General features: G+C 43.7%; 1 protein-coding gene across 1 annotated transcript; it reads right to left on the bottom strand.

The window, feature by feature from the left end:
* Positions 1-55: 55 nt before the first annotated feature.
* Positions 56-8,626, bottom strand: LOC118414451. The gene is made up of 10 exons (XM_035818491.1): positions 8,596-8,626; positions 7,410-7,509; positions 6,123-6,915; positions 5,656-5,779; positions 5,311-5,504; positions 4,128-4,944; positions 3,539-3,752; positions 2,945-3,155; positions 2,417-2,525; positions 56-2,000 (listed from the first exon to the last, which is right to left on the bottom strand). Exons 2-10 carry the CDS (start codon positions 7,420-7,422, stop codon positions 768-770), a joined length of 3,708 nt encoding a protein of 1,235 aa, XP_035674384.1. The 5' UTR covers positions 7,423-7,509; positions 8,596-8,626; the 3' UTR covers positions 56-767.
* Positions 8,627-18,855: the final 10,229 nt, after the last annotated feature.

Genomic DNA, 18,855 nt, shown 5'->3' with positions numbered 1-18,855 from the left:
TGTTGCTATAAGTTGCCATAAGTTTGGTGAGAGAGAGTTAGGACTGCATACCGTCGATAAACCAGACCACAGTGAGAATTGCGCATTTGCAATGTGAAGCATTGTGGGTAATAGTAAGAGTCTAAGGCATATCAATAAAGAAGTGGCTTTTACGTTTACCCACAATGCATCATGCTATGAAATGTGAAATGACTGATTATCGTTGGAAAGGAAGTCTTGCTCTACATCGTCGTGATATCAAAAACTACAACAGTATACTGTTCTATCTGGTGTCAATGTTGAAGTTCAGAAGTATAATGACGAAAGCTGACCATCTTAACCCAATGATTTTATTCAAAGGTTTTGGAGCCAAAAAGATATCTCTCTGGCGTGGAACATGATTCAATGTTGCATAACGTGTGTATGTATCTATCACACTCACGGGAACAAGTAACTTCAGCATGGGGAAAGAAGATGGTCTTTTTTTTCATATTTTTTACACACCATCATCTAAAAGGCGAGGGGTGGGCTAAGTATAGCAGTCTGGGAGTAGAGGCATCGTATTGCAATATGGAGAGGAACAAGATCATGAAGTTCTTATTTACAAAGGCCTGAAAACACTACACATCTAAATATGTTTTACAGTAAGGTCTGTCATATGGCGAAAAAATCAAATATATGCATCTTCACGACAATATTCAACAATAGCAGCAATATGATATCTAACCAATATCGTCAATATACAGATACGTCGGTCAGATGCGTTTATCTTAATAACCTTTTTGATATCATATGAATATGTCATTACCGAATCTGAGCATGCAATTCTTCATATGTCTTGTCAAGCGAACAAGCCTGGCGTCAATCCCTTCATATATTCTCACTTTCCCAAAGTAGGACTTGAAAGAGTCGATATCGATAGTTTCATTCGAAAGAGATTGTCGTAGTTTAGACAAGAGCATTCTGTCAGGTGCTTTTTCGTCGCCGAACCGTTTGAGTCTGGAGAAGATTTTCTTCGTAAATCGACAGTTCACGAATTGGTCCGAAGGAATCACGTTACCATTCAGACAGATCTTCGGACAAGCGTCGTGCTTCTCCGCTGATGCTCGGGCACCTTCGGGTTGAAGCGATGCAGGGCATCTGAGAATGGAATCGCACGCTTTGGTTGAAACGTCAGGACAGAATGCTTTATCGTTGTCATTGATAACAAAACGCAGCTCCGAGATAGCAAGACTTTTTCTTGCAGGATTGTGAATCAAGAAATCGAACACGAAAATGTCGGCAAGATCCCGCAACATTTGAATTGTCACTCCAACTTTTTCGAGCGTAACAAAGTTTGCACTGTGCTTGAAAAACTCTCTAACTTGAGGGTGCAGCTCTACATGTTCCTTTGGAGATTTCATTTTCCCTACAACAACAACATCTAGATAAAGTTCATGTTGACTTTTCTTAAGATTGTGTGCTATCCACTGTATGCCTTTAGATGGCGTCTTTGTTTCAGCGTCAGTAAGGTACCGCCGCAGGGTATCCTTTTTACCGTTGAAACCTTCCAACATCTCCCCTTGTACGTTGATAACGCCGTTTATCGGGACATTCCCGTCCAGGAGCAGTCGCCGTGTAGCGGCAACAGCCACTCGACCCATCCCGAGTAGACGGTCCAAGTGGTACGCTACCAGCTCAGCTAGGCCCCCATTGAACACGTACCCGTCCATGTCCTCCCGCGCCTCACCGCCGACAACTTTCAAGTACGCCACCGTACCCTCCGCGAACTTGGCGAGGATGTAGTCTCTGCCGTGTACCAAGTATAATTCGATGATTGGTGACGTCTTGTACACCTTCCTAAGAGAGCTGTCGAACTTGTCGGTGTTGTAACCCTCACAAAGAGCGTTGTACTCAGCAACCAGGACAGACACGCGCCCGTCCACTTCCTCGTAGATCTCGGGGTCTTCCTTCAACACGAGCGGCGCCATGGCAGGGTGCGATTCAACTTCCTTCCGAAACTGCGTCCCAAGGCTAGAAACCTGTTTGTTATGAGAATGCAAGTCACTGAAAGATTGATTTCGACACCTACTCACACCTACCCACAGACCACATACATACAGATCCATTTACAACGTTAAACATTTCGTTTTATGCCGTGCACAAACAAAGACATATGCACAAACAAACAACAAACAAACAAACGGTGAGAAAAACCCTTCGTGTTGCGGGGAAAATGTGAGACAGCACAAAATAGGCATTTACCTCCATTCTCAACTAAAACCTATTCATTGTTTGCAAAATGCCAGAAGCCAACATGATGAATATTGTTCATTGCGAAAAAAAAATAACGAGCTGTGACAGATTTGGAGAGAACTGTAAAGGCACAGTATGTGTGTTTAAGATGTATTTCAACCCTCAATAATCCTGATCGGATGTCTGGAGTCTGCATGTGTACCTGTGATGATACTGCGTTCATCTGCTTCAGCCTGTGGATAATGTACGCAGGTACCTGACACACATGTCGCTTCGTAAACAGGATCTCATGCAGGCGAGCAAGTCGGTATCTATAGGAACAAAAATAGACACAGAAGAAAGGCAACAATTAGAACACAATCAACGCTAACGTAAAGTTGTCGACTCTTCAATCCCAATGAAAATTCTACACCCCCCGTTTCGTAGTCTAATTATGATATTTCAAATCTTCACCCCCACTGGCTTTTAATACCCTGACTTTATTGTTGTTTGTGCTAGCCGCCTGCGGTAAAATGTTACTCGAGAAAATCGTACAAAAACTAAAAGAATGTTTATGTTTCTTTGGAGGATACTGATTGGTGTACGAACTACTATACTACTGTCGAGATGGCACGGCTGTTTTTGTCGAAGTGACATTCTTTAAACTTCCCTAGTCTAATCTGATCTAAGCGTTTGCTACAAAAACGCTCAAAGCGGCATTGAATCAAACTGCAGATATTCGCACGTTCACCTGTAAGCTGCCGGTATATCGCCGTCCCCGACCCGATCCGGCACCAGGCAACGGTCGTTGTCGATGAGCACGTAGTTGTTGGTCTCCATGTTCACGAAATCGGAGTGTTTTGACTTCATGCAGTTGCCAATGTACTGAAAAGCCACGTACTTGTGGAAGTTGTTGGGATGGGCGAGCTCAGCAAGTTTGATGGTCATGCGCGTGTAGATGCCTGGGGAAGCACGGAGAACAAGCTTATGGGGGACCATCCGGTTCTAGTTGTGTACTGACTTCATAAATGTGTACATCGACATTAACGATGCCAATTCATTCTGATCACGTCTAACTTCAAATTGAAGTTTAAAGAAACGAATACAAGACATAGCAGAGGTATGGAAAGCAAATAAGTATAATCATAATAACTCCAAGGAATGGATAGTTTCTTGCAAGTTTTATAGTTCTGAAATTGTCACTTGCAGTTTACATTTTGAATTACGACCATGCAATCTCTCTTAGATGGCATTCAGATATAAAAAAAAATACTAATAATTTTTTTTCTTAAAATTTAACCTAATAGTATGACAAAAATACATGTAGCTCCGACCAGATACTTGCCAATATTTGGTAGAAATTCGGTGACGAAAGCTGAAAGTCCATTAGTGTCCTGTTGACTGTAAGGACACAACATTGATGCTTTGATCAATGCGGATGAATTTCCGTCCGGGATGTGTGAGAAGTCCAAGTTCACGCCGAATGACTTCGCGGTCAGATTGGTGAGCATTACCCGATCCAAGTAGTGCGCCTTAAGCTCTCTCAAGTGGCTCTCACCCTGTTACAGAATACTCACATTAGAATGCAGTTAGATGTCCCCATCACTGCAGAAAGCAAAAAGACTCCCTAGAATGACCCCAAAAATTCTGAAAAGGAGATGTTAAGAAAAGAGCGTTGCAAAATACCAGTTCTACTTTACCATTTCTTTTTAATCTGACAACCCATCAGAGGTGTGACTATTCTGGGTATCAGCCTGATTAGTTTACAGGGACTCGTATGGGAGACCCGGTATACTAACCAGGCTGATACTAAATAAAGAAATTAAGATACTCAGGCTAAGGTGTGACGACACTTTTTGTTCACCAATCATGACCGGTATCTTGAGATTGACGTCACAAGTTTGACAATAAGATACAATCCCTAAGGAATTCACCTGATAGTGATGAAGATTGCTGTAGGCTGACTTGACGTGAACCTTCTGCACGATACAGTCGCCGTCGGTGTGTTGGTACAGATCTGTAGAAAACGTCACTCCGCAGCCCTCGTTGGGCGTTTCGGTGTAAATAGTGGCGCGTTTCATGTCCCGTATGTTTCTCATGCTCCAATGGTCGTAATTTCCGAACTCTAGAGAAGACACGGTCTTGCAGCAGTCTCTACACAGATCCAGTCTTTGTAATTGGACGTGAGTTAGTTTAGTGGGTGGGTAACCGGACAGGAAACACTTGGACGGTAACAGATCCACAGTGAATTCACAGTCTGCATGGTGAAGGTATATTTCTGGCTGTTGACAAGGTGCTGAGCCTTTCAAACTAAACGTCGAACGGCTTGCAACGGTGGAGCTTCTACTCACGAAAAAGCATTTCAGTTTCGCGTTTTCTGATCCCGCGTTCGTGTCAGGCTGCTCCAGCCCTCCCTTGAAAACCCGAAAGTTCTTTTCACTGTTGACCATCGCTAGAGAATTCTCTAAGATTAAAGTCCCACTCTTAGACGCTGTCCCATCCCTGTCTCCATACCAGACCCCGACCTTGTTCTGAACCATGACGCTGTTCTTCACGAGGACGCGTAGCTTGCCATCCTTTACGCGGAGACCAACTAAGCAACTGCGCATGATGGAGTTCTGAATGGATACGGTGTTCACCCTGCCGGCTGTTGACACGCATGCCTGGGAAAAATCCTCCACGATGGTGGACTCAATGATGAGGCTGGGCCCGGTAATGTTTATTCCTACCCCGCCTCCACCAGTAAAAACACTGAAAAATATTGACGAGGAAGAAAATAAGCAAGAAATACTAGAAAGTGCGTATGATAACAAAATGAAACATTTTCTTATTAATAGATAAAATATAATGGACTTAGATAAAATGTAATGGTATCACTGATCTGCAGCATACATATGCTTGCGACAAATGTACGCACGCCCCTGTCCTGTTATTGAACATCGCTCCATCAGAGAATCATACATGTGTGTCAGGCTCGAAAATTTCTGCCGCAGGGCAATTAGATTATCCGGCGATTTTACAATGTATCTTTAATGTTTGAAAGTATAGATCACATGCAGTTCAAAGCCCCATGTATCACATTTCCCCTGATCAATTAATAAAGAGATGATCCAATACCTGTTAGATATTCGTGATAACTTTTTCCCGGAAGAGGACTGTTTAGGCTGGTCAAACGTGAAGCCGTCACCGATTGGATGAGATGATGTCACGTGGTTACGACCGATTTCGGTGACGTAAACGTTCTCCATGGTAACAGTTGCCTGCTGAATGTAGCCGCCATCTTTGCACCTCGAGATGATCATATTTCTGAGCTAGAGTGTAAAGATTGTAAAGGTACCGTTACAGATGAACTAAAAGCATAACTACCAGACATACATAACTGATTGACACATCTTTGTAAAATACTTTATGATGATAATAAGATATCACCTAACTAAATTAAGAGTTTTCAGGCTTGCTTACCTTAATTGTGCAACGCTCCCCTCCCACTCCCGGGCCGGCGTTGTTTACGATACCTCCGTCTGAAAAGTCGACCTCCGCTCCCTCCTCAACCTTCAATACCGCACCAGCGCTACGGCCAGCAAATCTGTGCGGAGAAAAAGATGATTTTGATGATGAGGAATAACGCAATATAAATGTTAATCATCAACATGTAGTATAACGTATGGTTTATGCGATGCGCGCGCGCGCGCGCGCGTGTGTGTGTGTGTGTGTGTGTGTCTGTCTGTCTGTCTGTCTGTGTGGGTGTCAATGTGTGTGTTTGATGGATGGGTGGATCGATGGATGCACTGGATGGATGCACTGGATGGATGGATGGATGGATGGATGGATGGATGGATGGATGGATGGATGGATGGATGGATGGATGGATGGATGGATGGATGGATGGATGGAGACATGTTCACCACACTTTAGTCGTGTTTACTGACCTGGAGTACTGATATACAGATGCGCCTCCTTGCGTAAGCCAGGTGTTGTGCAGTGCCCCTAGCGAGTTTTGCCCAAACCACAAAGGACCCCACAGCTTACGTTCGCCACTTTCATTCGGATGGGCTGTAAAGACGACGGGTTGACCGGCTGGGTCTCCGATTGACGCTTTCCCCTGAACTTTTAACCTCGCTCCTGAATGCAGCAAAACAAAGACTCCTGGGTTCACGACTAGTGTGGCTGACTTTGGCACAGTCACGGGACCCTCTACCACCACGAAACCTGCCCTCCACTCCAGTGCATTGCCTTCCAGCGTCCCCTTGCGGACCAGTTTATACCCCACCTCTCGGTCAGACAGGTGAGCGGCCCTGATTCTGACGCTGGCCTGGCAGGTCTCGGTAGGGGCGTGGTCACCTCGCGTCTCCACGGTAACGAAGAGATAGAAAATTCCGGCTTTGGAGACGGTCAAGTTCGTCGTCCCTACACCGTAGTACAACGTCACTGTTGGAACATGGGCGGTGTTGCCTGGGCTGAAGCGAACTGTGGCGTAGGACTGGGGGATGAACTTGATGTTCCCGCGGAGTATTTCGATCTTGGCCGGGAAAACGGCGTCGACGAGGACGACGGGTGGGGCAGTGACTTCCGCCTTACATGATACGCTGACGCTGGTGACGGATTGTGGGAAAACATGGCGGACATAATCTCGGAGGCCGATATTCGTAAGGAGAATTATGACGGTAGCCAGGACGATCACTAGGAGCGTCACCCTACGTAACGTAGAATGAGGCAGAAGGCCTGTAACAGATAATGGACAAATGTTTTCGGCAATGATGCTATAGAGTTGATAAAAAAAACTTTACATAAAAGAAACAGGACATGTACACCGTGCAGAAATACAGTGACAATCATATGATCATCTTCTACATTAAGTGCATCTGCAATATTTATATCATGTACATGCAATTAGTCTCCGGGCATGAACGTGCAAAATAAACTGCCATGAACTATTTCGTACTAAAAATTGTGGATATGTGACTTCCAAACCCGTATCAGGTCCCGGATACTATCATATCGTCAAGCTCAACTTAGCTGTTTGCATGGGCCGGCTCGCTTAATTGGCTGATTGCCGTCATGTTTCACCCCAAACGCCCTAACACTTCCCTTCTTACACTATGCCAAATTTGAAAACCAGATTGCAGTAGCTTATCTATTTTGTGGCATATTGTGCCTTCCGTACTCGTATCAGATTCTCTCTCTCTATATATATATATATACATATGTCCAGGTACCTTTGATCGCCATGTCGTCACTTATGAGTACAGCAGTTCTCCGTTGCTATGATCATTTTGTGGTCGTTCTAAAGTTGGAGCCTGCGTCATGTCATTGTACCTGTGCGAGGACATCAGAAAATTAACAACGAACGATTAGGAGAGAACGTGACGCCAGGTGGACCAGTCATCATTTTTCAGGTAAATTTGGCTAAAAGTGCAAAGCGGCTTTGACACGGCTAACTTCACAATTAGCAAATAAATTTCTGTCTCGTCACATTGAATGGCACATGTGACTGATTCTGTCAGCTGGCATTTTGTATCTTGTAAGGCCTATTGAGAAAATCTACATTGTTACGGAGCAGGATATTTTACAAACCGAGGTCAACACCCGTCAGGTAATGATATATTCCCGAATGTTATGTACGCTTAACCAAGCTTTAACGCATACATAAATCATTCATGTTAAACGCTTGCAATTGTTCTGTATAGACGCGATGTAAAACAAACAAGCATTGCAGAAAATGACACAATATCTACACGTATCGAACTGAATAAAATATGAGATGCTTTTATTCCCTTTTTCGTACCAAAACTTTTACTGACTTTTATTTGCAACGCTTCCTATTATGCTGATTTATATATCTCCAAAAACGAAGGGAAGGGCGCTTAATTGTCACCGGTCACGCCATACTCATCGCAGACCAGTACAAGTCGACACACATATTATCTTTCTGCAATGAAGCTTTATGAATACAAGGCTTAGGGTAAACGTTCGAAATTCCATTCAACATGCATTTGTAAATACATAAACATATTGCATACTTGATATGATAGTATCTTGAACATAGCGTACTTCAACAGTCTCACTGTAATGCCATTGTGTGAAAGCACGCGTCCAATTATTACGGCCCCCTGTCTTCTTGTCGACGATGGCTGACCGACCGCACAGCGACTAAAATGGGATATTTCGGACCATAGCTTTTCATAATACTGGGTCTATAAGACAAGAAGTAACTGTGTGATTTCAAAGACAGCGAAGCGCACAATACGTACAAACATTTTTTCTTTATCTATAGACTAGTATGAATTTAGGTGAGCGATCTGTCAAGTCGCACAGCGGTCGCACTCCCTAGTGGAAAGGCGGTGTCTGACTGTAACGTTTACCATTTGACTTCCCGTAACGTTACCAATAGAATATGCTCACCATGCGTTTGGCATACAGTGGCGGGGCCGTCACGGTATTACCTCTCCAGCGGTAGAGCCCTTGCATGTACGGTTGCTGTCGGGACTGATAGCGCTGCTCCCAACATGAGCTTCAACCAGTCACCAGGGCCGCTCTTAGACTGCATACAATATCATACGCTAAAAGCGTTAAGACCATACCAAATTGTGCAGCGTGTTATGCATGGTTGATTGACTACCGCCTCTTACGTGTAATTTGTGCGGGACTGCATTAAGTTCGTAACTCACACAAGTGTTCAATAAAGGGGAAGATCCTTCGCACACGCCATAGGAGATAATTAGCAAATCGATGCCCTCCGTTTCCATTAGGTAATTGCAGCTCCCTCCGCAAGGTTTGAAGTGAGGTAACAGTTTGAAGTAACGTTACGTGACCCGTATCTGAAATGTTTGTTTCGTGAACTTTAATCCACGTACATGTGCACTTTTATACTTCAGAAAGATTCGCGTGACTAAAAAAACAGTCTACTTTGAGCTAAAACGTTTGGCATTAGGTTTTCGTTCAGCCGACATGTCGACTATATCAATGACATAAATAGAAGAAAACAACAAAAACAGCAAAAACAGCTATGTAACACGAATATTTTTGCCCATTCTAGATTAATAATTCATGTACATCTTCGAAGGGTCACGATCGGAGTTGCTGAATAGACGTTTACATCGGAAAACACGTTGAGATACTAATAGCCTGTTGCGTTAGTGTAACAGACATGGGTTTAAAAGGAAGACCATATGAAGTTCATGCCGACAACGTTCAATTGTGATCTTAATGGTGGGCCATAATGACGTTTGTGGGTTAGGTAGCAGTGTACATGTTAAAAGTATGGCATACTTTTCAACTGAGGACTTGATACGATGACTGCACTTTTTTCTCAAATAACCTTTCACAGAGCGGATACACAGCAGGAAACTAACTCTGATATGCCAGCCGCACGTACGTTTCATTCTCCTTAAACCACTTTCATTGGACCTGGCAGACCGAGAACGGTTTACTGCCTGCTCCACTCACTCCATTATCTGATGAGCTGCAAGATAATATGTGCACGGGTGATTTCAATAATGACGGTACACAAATGCATATTGGCCTTGGCACGACCAGGGCATCGAGTCACAATGGACGATGATTGAAATTAATTTGCACGTTTTTGCTGACAATTGAAAGCAAGCTTCGTAAGTGGCGTCTTACAAAAATCATATTTGGCTATCATGACCGTCACATTTAAAAAAATGGCCGATTATGTATGATTTCCAGTCATCGCAACACGTTAGCAATTTGCACATAACCGGAAAACTCTATCTAGTTGGAGAGCCGGCTCTTATCCTAACTATGAATTAATATGCAAATGACAGACGATTTTTATTAACCCAGTTAGACTCTTTTGCATATCAATTCATAGTTAGGATATAAAAACCTGCTCTTCTACGAGATCTCTTCAGTGTCAATGGCGAAAGATAACGGATGTTATCTGAAATGTCTGACCGTTTCCAAAATCATATCCAGTTGCTTGAGTAATTGCTATTTGGCGTAAATTTTGTTGTTTATTCAACGCATGTACATGCCTGGATATAAAAGAGCGTTGTTCTATTCATTGAAAGCGACATAATTTTGGGTGGTTCATTCTTCAAATGAGTCAAATTGCAAATAACTTCAGTACATCTCATAGATAAATAGGCAACACATGACTTTCAGACGGCTGTACTACGTGGAATGCGCGAGCTTCATGCCTTGGTTTCCAGACGCCATCAGAATATGTTTGAATAAGGTGTTTGTTTCCCAGGCCTAACTTGAGTGTCTTTAACGTTAACATTCCATACATGTGCTAAGTACCAGCAAAATGACCACTGCGTAAAACAGTGAGCTACGCTATTGTTGAAGGGCGGTTATTTTTTAAGGCAAGTCGAATATCGTGATAACGTTACATGTCGCTTATACTACAACTAATGGAATTGTCAGGGCTCTTATTTTCGGGGTCAAATAAACCAAATACGCTACGTATAAAAGCGACACCTGGCGCTCGAACACAGCCGGTTTGAAGATAATTAATAGCTACACGTAACGTAGGAACACTCACCTGGAATCGTGCCCATCATAAAGAATATTCAACACGCCTCCCACCTTGCCTGAGGCCCTGTACGTTGACCCCTTCACCTCTGCCTGGAGTTTACCCTGTGTCAACTATTGACAGATCGGGCGCACGACATGTCAAAGGTTGTTCTGGAAGTCAGACGTTCTCCACAGTTTTTAACGATCGACATTGTTATGTGCATTAATATTGAGCGTTCTCCTGATTGGTGAATAGTTATATGATTTTTATATAGTCCTTCGGTATATCGTTGCTATTATTGTATTCATCAGATCAAGTCAATAAAATAATTAATCCATAACTTACAAAACAACTTAATGACAAAAACAAACAGCCAATCTACATAAACACACTTTAGCTAATCTCGCATTACCACATGTATATCACTCAATAGTTCCGATGTCATATAGTCTATAAACTTTGACCTACATATTGAGAGTCAATCGATGTATGTTGCTCGCTCACGGTTCCATCTGTTTCCTGCCAGGAAATATTTCCGACGGAAGGCAACATAAAATTCAAACAAGTGTACAAGTCGCTAATGTCCGATTTTTTATTTATTACAAACGCGTTCAGTTCATTTCTTGACTTGCTAAATACATTCACCTTTTGGCTTGGAAGATGGCACAAAGTCATTGTTGCAGTGCGACTCACTTCATTTGATGATGGAAAAATGGCTGCGACAAATACAGTACCTCTGGCACGTGAACAGAAAGTCAGTTTGTGCAAATGCGGTTTAGTACTCTTTTATTAAACATTTCCGCCGGGCACACAGACCACCCAAACATACCAGCATAAACAAATCACAGTTTCAAGCACCCTTTCCCTGTTTTGTATAATTCACACGTCATTGGGAATAAACAGCGGGCAAACAGATGTAAACTGCCGCCTGGATTTACAGATTTGACAAGTGCATGCAGGTTGTATATTTCATGCTAAGTAAAGCCCCGGTCACAAAGCGCGTACGATTTCTTGCGATGGTATATTCCGCATATCGTACGATGAGCGCAGTAAATCGCAGCAAAATCGTAAGCAAAATCAGCCATCGCAACGCATCGGATGATGTTCAAAATTTTTCCAGCGTCGTACGATTTTTCACTTGTGTCTCTTTTGAATAGCCGCCTGGCCGCTTTTGTGCTTCTTTAACGAACAAAATGTGGACTTAGCTGTTGAATACCTTCCTATAATATCTTTAACTGTAAAAATAAATTAAAAGAGACCATGACAACAAGAATATTACAAGAAAAGTTCAAATCAAGCGTGAGTACTGGTATGATTATCTCGGCCTGCTTGCCGGCTCTACGTGTCAGGCTCTTTCGAAGATCGTATCATGATATGCTATCAACAAAAAGATGCAATCATACAAAAATCATATCATAAGCATTATATCATATATATTTCCGACTCATAGAGCCTGCCTTTATGTTCGAGTTGTCCCCATGGTTAACGTTATTACGATTATGGTAAACTGACCCAAGACCGACGAGAGCTTAGATTTGATCTAATTATAAACTCACGTGCATGAAGCGATCAAACAATTGTCTGCATCACCTGTGCGGGACGCGCTGTTCTCTGGTTGCGACTGTGGCAGTTGCGACTGATATATTTTCCCTTTTCGTCAATATCGACAATATCAGGGAAAACTGAAACGATCACAACATGCTAACAATTCATAAATCTATAACCTCATCAGTAGACAAAAATTGCCGTAATGAAGTCTGCTATGGGGGCAAATAAAATCTTACGACGATAGCGAAATTTTGAACATGTTCAAAATCCATTTCAGCTCTATTTTTCGTCATACGACGCTCCCCGATTTACTGCGATTGACACAGGAACGCTCTTATGACCTCATCGTACGATGCACTACGCGCTTTGTGACCACGGCTTTATATATTTAAACCATTGCTTCCGATTTTCCCCCGACTTACGACGCACTGCGCTCATACTGCGCATCGGAAGGAATCGCAAGGAATCGTACGCGCTTTGTGACCGGGGCTTTACGCCTCCATAGCAGGCTCTCTGGGGCCATTTTTTAGGGGCCAGTAATCAGCGACGGCCGACAAGCAGCGTTCCATGGCCAGTACAAAAAGAAATGGCCAAAAATGGCCAAAAGTGTATCATGAGCCACAGAAACAATCTCCAAGCAGATCTTACGCTGGTGGCTTAAGCTGGTAGCAAAACACACTCCTAAGCCGGCTTTACTCCTCTGCCAGCTTTTGATACTATCTTATGCTACCGTAGGATCTGCTGGAGATTACCAATAAAAGGCCCCAGAGAGCCTGCTATGGACGCAGTGCCATTCTGTATTAGACGAAATATTAGTGGGTTATTGTTACGATAGAGAACATGGGATAAAGTAGTAAAGCTTAAAATCTCATCTAGATTTTGTAAGAAAGACGTGTTCCGAAGAGAAAGGCTTCAGCTGCGCTTAGTCTGCAGGGACTATTATTCACACATTGAATGGGTCGCGATTTATAGCATAAAAGGGCGAGTAGCTACGGTAAAATTGCGATAGTTGCTCCTTGGCTACATTAGATCTGTGCAATCCTGCCATTGCAATACGAACAATGGAAGCTAGATACATAAGTCCTAAACAGAAGCGTGGTTGCCATAATGGAATCTATAAAGAGTTTCCCGGGAGTCAATAATGCTTGCCATGGCAGCACACCTGAAGGGTACACAGTGCATTCAGTGAACGGTAGGAGCGGCAGGCCACCAGTTTCGCACTGGACATGCCTTAACCGTTCTTCGCTATGTGTGTCAGCGACAGGATATGGGGTATTCTGGAGGTACGTTAGCAAGGTGTCTTTTTATGTCCACCGTCTACTTTGTTCTGCAATAACGTTATGTCATAGATTGAATATGTTTACTACGTCTGAAATGAGAATGAATTAACGTCCCTTTGTGAACCATATAATTGGATATATCGGCAGTGATACTATGAGGGAGGAACCAACTAACATGGTATTTACAAAAAACTGGAATATAGTATTACAAACCTAACACGATTACAACATCTTCTTAACTTAAGAAACTCAAGCATTACAGCACGTAAAGAACAATGCAACTTTTTTATCAAGGCAAAATTGTTTTATCCTCCATTTTATTTAGCCTGTTTAACCACTGATAAAAGTGTTACTCTATTTACAGTCGTCCTTTGTGCCGTTTGTACCTTGGAAAGAACAATGGAATATATCGGCTCTTTGAGACTCTTGACTTTTGATACCATCTTATGCTATCGTAGGATCTGTTGGAGATTACCAATAAAAGGCCCCAGAGAGCCTGCTATGGAGGTTAAAATTACGCAGTGCCATTCTGTATTAGACGAAAAGTTTGTTGGTTATTGTTACGATAGAGAACATTGGATAAAGTAGTAAAGCTTAAAACCTCATCTAAATTTTGTAAGAAAGACGTGTTCCGAAGAGAAAGGCTGCGATTTATAACATAAAAGACGAGTAGCTACGGTCAAATTGCGATAGTTGCTTCTTGGCTACATTAAATCTGTGCAATCCTGTCTTTGTAATACGAACAATGGAAGCTAGATACGTAAGAACTAGACAGAAGCGTGGTTGCCATACTGGAATCTATAAAGAGTTTCCCGGGAGTCAGTAATGCTTGCCATGGCAGCACACCTGAAGGGTACACAGTGCATTCAGTGAACGGTAGGAGCGGCAGGCCACCAGTTTCGCACTGGACATGCCTTAACCGTTCTTCGCTATCCCCAGCGACAGGATAGGGGTATTGTGGAGGTACGTTAGCAAGGTGTCTTTTTATGTCCACCGTCTGCTTTGTTCTGCAATAACGTTATGTCATAGGTTGAATATGTTTACTACGTCTAAAATGAAAATGAATTAACGTCTCTTTCTGAACCACATAATTGGATATATCGGCAGTGATACTATGAGGGAGGAACCAACTAACATGGTATTTACAAAAAACTAGAATATAGTATTACAAACCTAACACGATTACAACATCTTCTTAGCTTAAGAAATTCAAGCATTATAGCACGTAAAGAACAATACAACTTTTCTATCAAGGCAAAATTGTTTTATCCTACATTTTCTTAGCCTGTTTAACCACTGATAAAAGTGTTACTCTATTTACAGTCGTCCTTTGTGCCGTTTGTACCTTGGAAAGAACAATGGAATATGTCGGCTCTTTGAGACTCTGAGAACTAGTCGCGATCGGCTCATCGTTATTTGACCCCAATGTCTACGGCACGGTATTTCAAGCAACCTACTCAGCCTATTTTCCACCTAGTGTAGGCAACAAATTTCAATTTTGGTCAGTTGAGTGAACTGACAGCAGCAATATGAACGAGCACCAGGAGAAACAACCAACAACATTCCAACAATACCAGCTCCTCCAACTCAATCCTGAGACAAGAACAGGGGATGTGCTAACGCTTAACGAAGCCTTGTTGGGTGAGTGGTTGTCTGCCGCACATAGCAAGGATCACGTTCCCATCATCTCCTTCATTGGCGGCGCGGGAGTTGGGAAAAGCAGCTTGATATGCAGTCTTCTGGAGGAGAGCGTGGACGCCGCCTGTCGCCCGGTCATCGCAGCACCGCATCAGATGCTGACGGAGACAGCGGGCGTCTATGTCTACCCATGCACAACACTGCCCTTACCTGGAGAGTTACAGAACAACCAACGGGTCATACTGGCAGACTTTGAGGGCGCTGGTGGGCAGATACCGCGTACGGTCAATCAGCGCCTTCTAGAGGAAGTGCCGGTAGTGCATTGGCTGCACAGGATCGTGGCCAAACACCTTGAGAAGCGGAAGAAGCTGACAATGAAAACCCTCCCATCACTAGCCTTTCTCCTTAGCGATGTAGTAGTTTACGTGCACCAAAGCCCTGTGAGCGATTTTAACATGCTGGATACAATAGCAGCGATTGCTAGGGATGCCTCCAAAGGCGTTGAATATGAATGGAAACCAGCCTTGGTCATTTTAAAGAACAAGAGCACTGCAGTCAACTTCAACATCGACGGCATTGATGCCACCAACTCCTTCTTAAACAACATCTACATGTCCGAGGAACTACAGAACCTGTATCAGTCTGTTAGGGTCATGTCATTGCCGCAAAGTAACGACGAAGAAAACTTCAAACAATCCTTGAATGTTCTAAAGTCCACGATTGGAGAGTTACGTCGTGATGTAATCCGCAGTCGACAGGCAATGAAAATTCGATCAGTCGGAATTTCTTCCCTGCTGTCGGAAAAGCTGTTCTGGACCCTAGTCAAAGACATGATCCACTGCGTCAACTCCAAACTCAGAGACGCGGGCAGCGAGTCTTCGTGGGGAGAATTTTTCGAAAATCTACCTGGATTGGCGACCAAACGGCTATGCCGTATCGACAACAAATCGATATTTTTCGATCGATTTTTTACACAAGTCAGTGAAAGCATTTTGGGATCGACCTCCGATCAGGATGGCGGAATGACAAAGTATCGAGGTTTTTATGACAAACTCGTAGGAACAGCCATGGAGAGTCTCACAGGTTCCATTGCCTACACGCTGGCGGCCAACATGTCTATGTATGGCGAAGACGACGAGTTTGTCGAGACAATGGAGCCAGAAATACAGAACATACTAGAGGCCTCGACAGAGACATTTGAGAGCTACTGCCCTTGTCGTGCTGAGTCCCCTCCCCTTGACGACGGCGAGATGTTCCCATGCACCCTGACAGCAGGGGAACACGGAGACTTTCACGAAAACCCCGACGCAAGGATCACCAAAACCAATGCCTGTTTTCAGAGGAAAGAGAAAGATTGCAGCAAATGGAAGGGCGAATTTGAAGGACGGGCAGCAAGTCCAACAAGTGACGAGTGTATGAAACACATACAGCAGGGTGTGGCATCAAAAAGCATCAGAGACATTGCCAAAGCTCAAGTGGAGGTGCTTCAGCGTTTTCAGGAGGCTGATATCGGTAACTCCACAGATGTTTGCACAATCTGCTTCTCTGCGCAGGCTGAGCCTCCCCTACCTTGTGGCCACCGCATGTGTACTGCGGACCAGAAGCTTCTAAATGCCGATGGAAACTGCCCTTTTGGCTGTCGAGGAAATGTCGAAGACAGCCGAGCGTCACTCGCGCAATCACAGTCTCTTGACACTCGAGATGAGCCCGTTTCCATGCCAGAGTCGAACTTGATTGGCGTTCGGGTCCTCGCTTTAGATGGCGGTGGATCAAAGGGCATTTTCCAAGCTATGGTACTAGACGCTGTTTACAAGAAGATAACCCCTTTTGCCCCGGGCATCCCGTTTCGAGAGCTATTTGACCTCATCATTGGAACAAGCATCGGTTCAGCGGTAGGCGCGGCCATAGGTAGGATGAACTTCAGCCCTATAGATGCTCGCCGATTGATTGAGGATAGTGTGTCGACGATCTTCGTTAAGTCTGGCTGGAGGAGGTTTTCGGGCACGACGCTTGCCGTCCTGAGTGGAACCATATATTCCAACAAAAACCTTCAGAAGCTTTTAGTAGATGTTTTTGGAGACACGCTTTTAAGCGGTGCACCAGTGAAGGTTGGTTCAAGGGTAAGCGTCTCGTCGACAGAGTCTCTTTCCCAGTCTCAGACATCTGAAACGCTCCGTCCTAGAGGCCTTCGCTTAGTGAGTAAAAGGCTGTCAATGAGCGTAGACATGCTACAGGAACTGAAAGAAGAAGGCGAGCATACACTATTCCAACATACTAGGCGACGGCCGTCGTTAGTTGTGAAAAACAACCACAAAATGTTCCAACATGTGGGGCGACGTTCCTCGATTGTCATAGAAGAGGAAGAAGAAGAGTTCACTCCTCCAGCAGATCTGGTGCTGCCCGTAGTAGCCTGCTGTGCTTACGATATGGACAGGGTGAAAACCGTCACCCTTTCTGGCCACGACTGTTCTCTGAAGGCTCGCGACGCGGTTTTGGCAAGTACTGCGGCGCCGACGTACTTTCCATCGGTTCAGTTGCTCTATAAAGGAGAGAAGCGACAATTCTGTGACGGGGCCATCGGAGCAAACTGCCCCGCCGGGGAAGGCAAGAAGCTGGCAAAAGAAGTTTGGCCTGACCGGTGCATTGATACGATGCTCTCTGTGGGATGTGGTGGTGATGCGACAAGCGGTGCCAGCAAGCCAAACAGCATCGCCACAATCGGTGCCGCGTTGCTGAACTTTGTCGTCCGAACTGAGCAGCACTGGAATGAGCTGGAGAAGGACAACGAATGTTTCGTGCGTCTGGACGCTCCAGCGAGAGTAGGCATTGCTGAGCTGCCACTCAACTGCAAGGATGTTGACAAGATCAAAAGGTATGCCCAGAGAAAGACTGCATTTTCCAAGTTAATACCTACTAGCATTTATTAATACTTGACGTTGTATTTTGTTCGTTTTACATCGTTACAACCGACTTCTCCACAATTTTACATCACACGGATAAGGATAGAGGTAAAACGAAAACTGTCAGTTCTATTTTGAAAATTTATTACTGTGAAAATATATTTCAATTTTAGGTGGGAAATTTCTGTCCAATGTATGCTGGGACACTTAATGACTCCCACGTAATCGCTCAGGTGAGAGAAAATGAAATGATTGAATAAGAGAGAAGAATCACATTTTATGTCTGCTTTTTTTTCTTTGCCAGACTCGCAGTCTCGTGGCTAGATGAACTTGAAACACAACGACAGGTATGTGATCCATATCACGCACAACGGTATTCACTAGTGGTGGAGACTGCATGACTTTAAGACGCGAATTCCTTGCGTTTCTCGATGTGCATTTAATAATTTTCTTTTCGTCGTAGTATTCCTTGATCAATTCTATCTTGGCACAATACGATAGATAACTTTGTGGCTAATATACCATTACTCTTATATCTTGTTTTATGATATATATGTGGAATAACTATTCCTCTAGGTTGACTTCACAGCCTGTGTGCTGTCTGCAAAGTTCTTCTATCTTAAGTGCCCGGATGTAGAAGTGCTGACCTGGCAGCCTGGGCAAGAATGTTGTATACCCATATGCCAAAGAAAGGTTAGTAAAACTGATATCCTCCAATATGCACAGATGCACTGTTCGAACCAATTACCATATTTCACCCCCAAAATAACCGAGCATGAAAAATATTAAGAGAGAGGACTCTCATTATATCCCT

Source organism: Branchiostoma floridae, chromosome 4, assembly GCF_000003815.2.
Source record: "Branchiostoma floridae strain S238N-H82 chromosome 4, Bfl_VNyyK, whole genome shotgun sequence".
Classification (NCBI taxonomy): Eukaryota; Metazoa; Chordata; class Leptocardii; order Amphioxiformes; family Branchiostomatidae; genus Branchiostoma; species Branchiostoma floridae.
The sequence above is the reverse complement of the archived record's forward strand: the minus strand, read 5'-3'. Positions and strand labels throughout refer to the sequence as shown.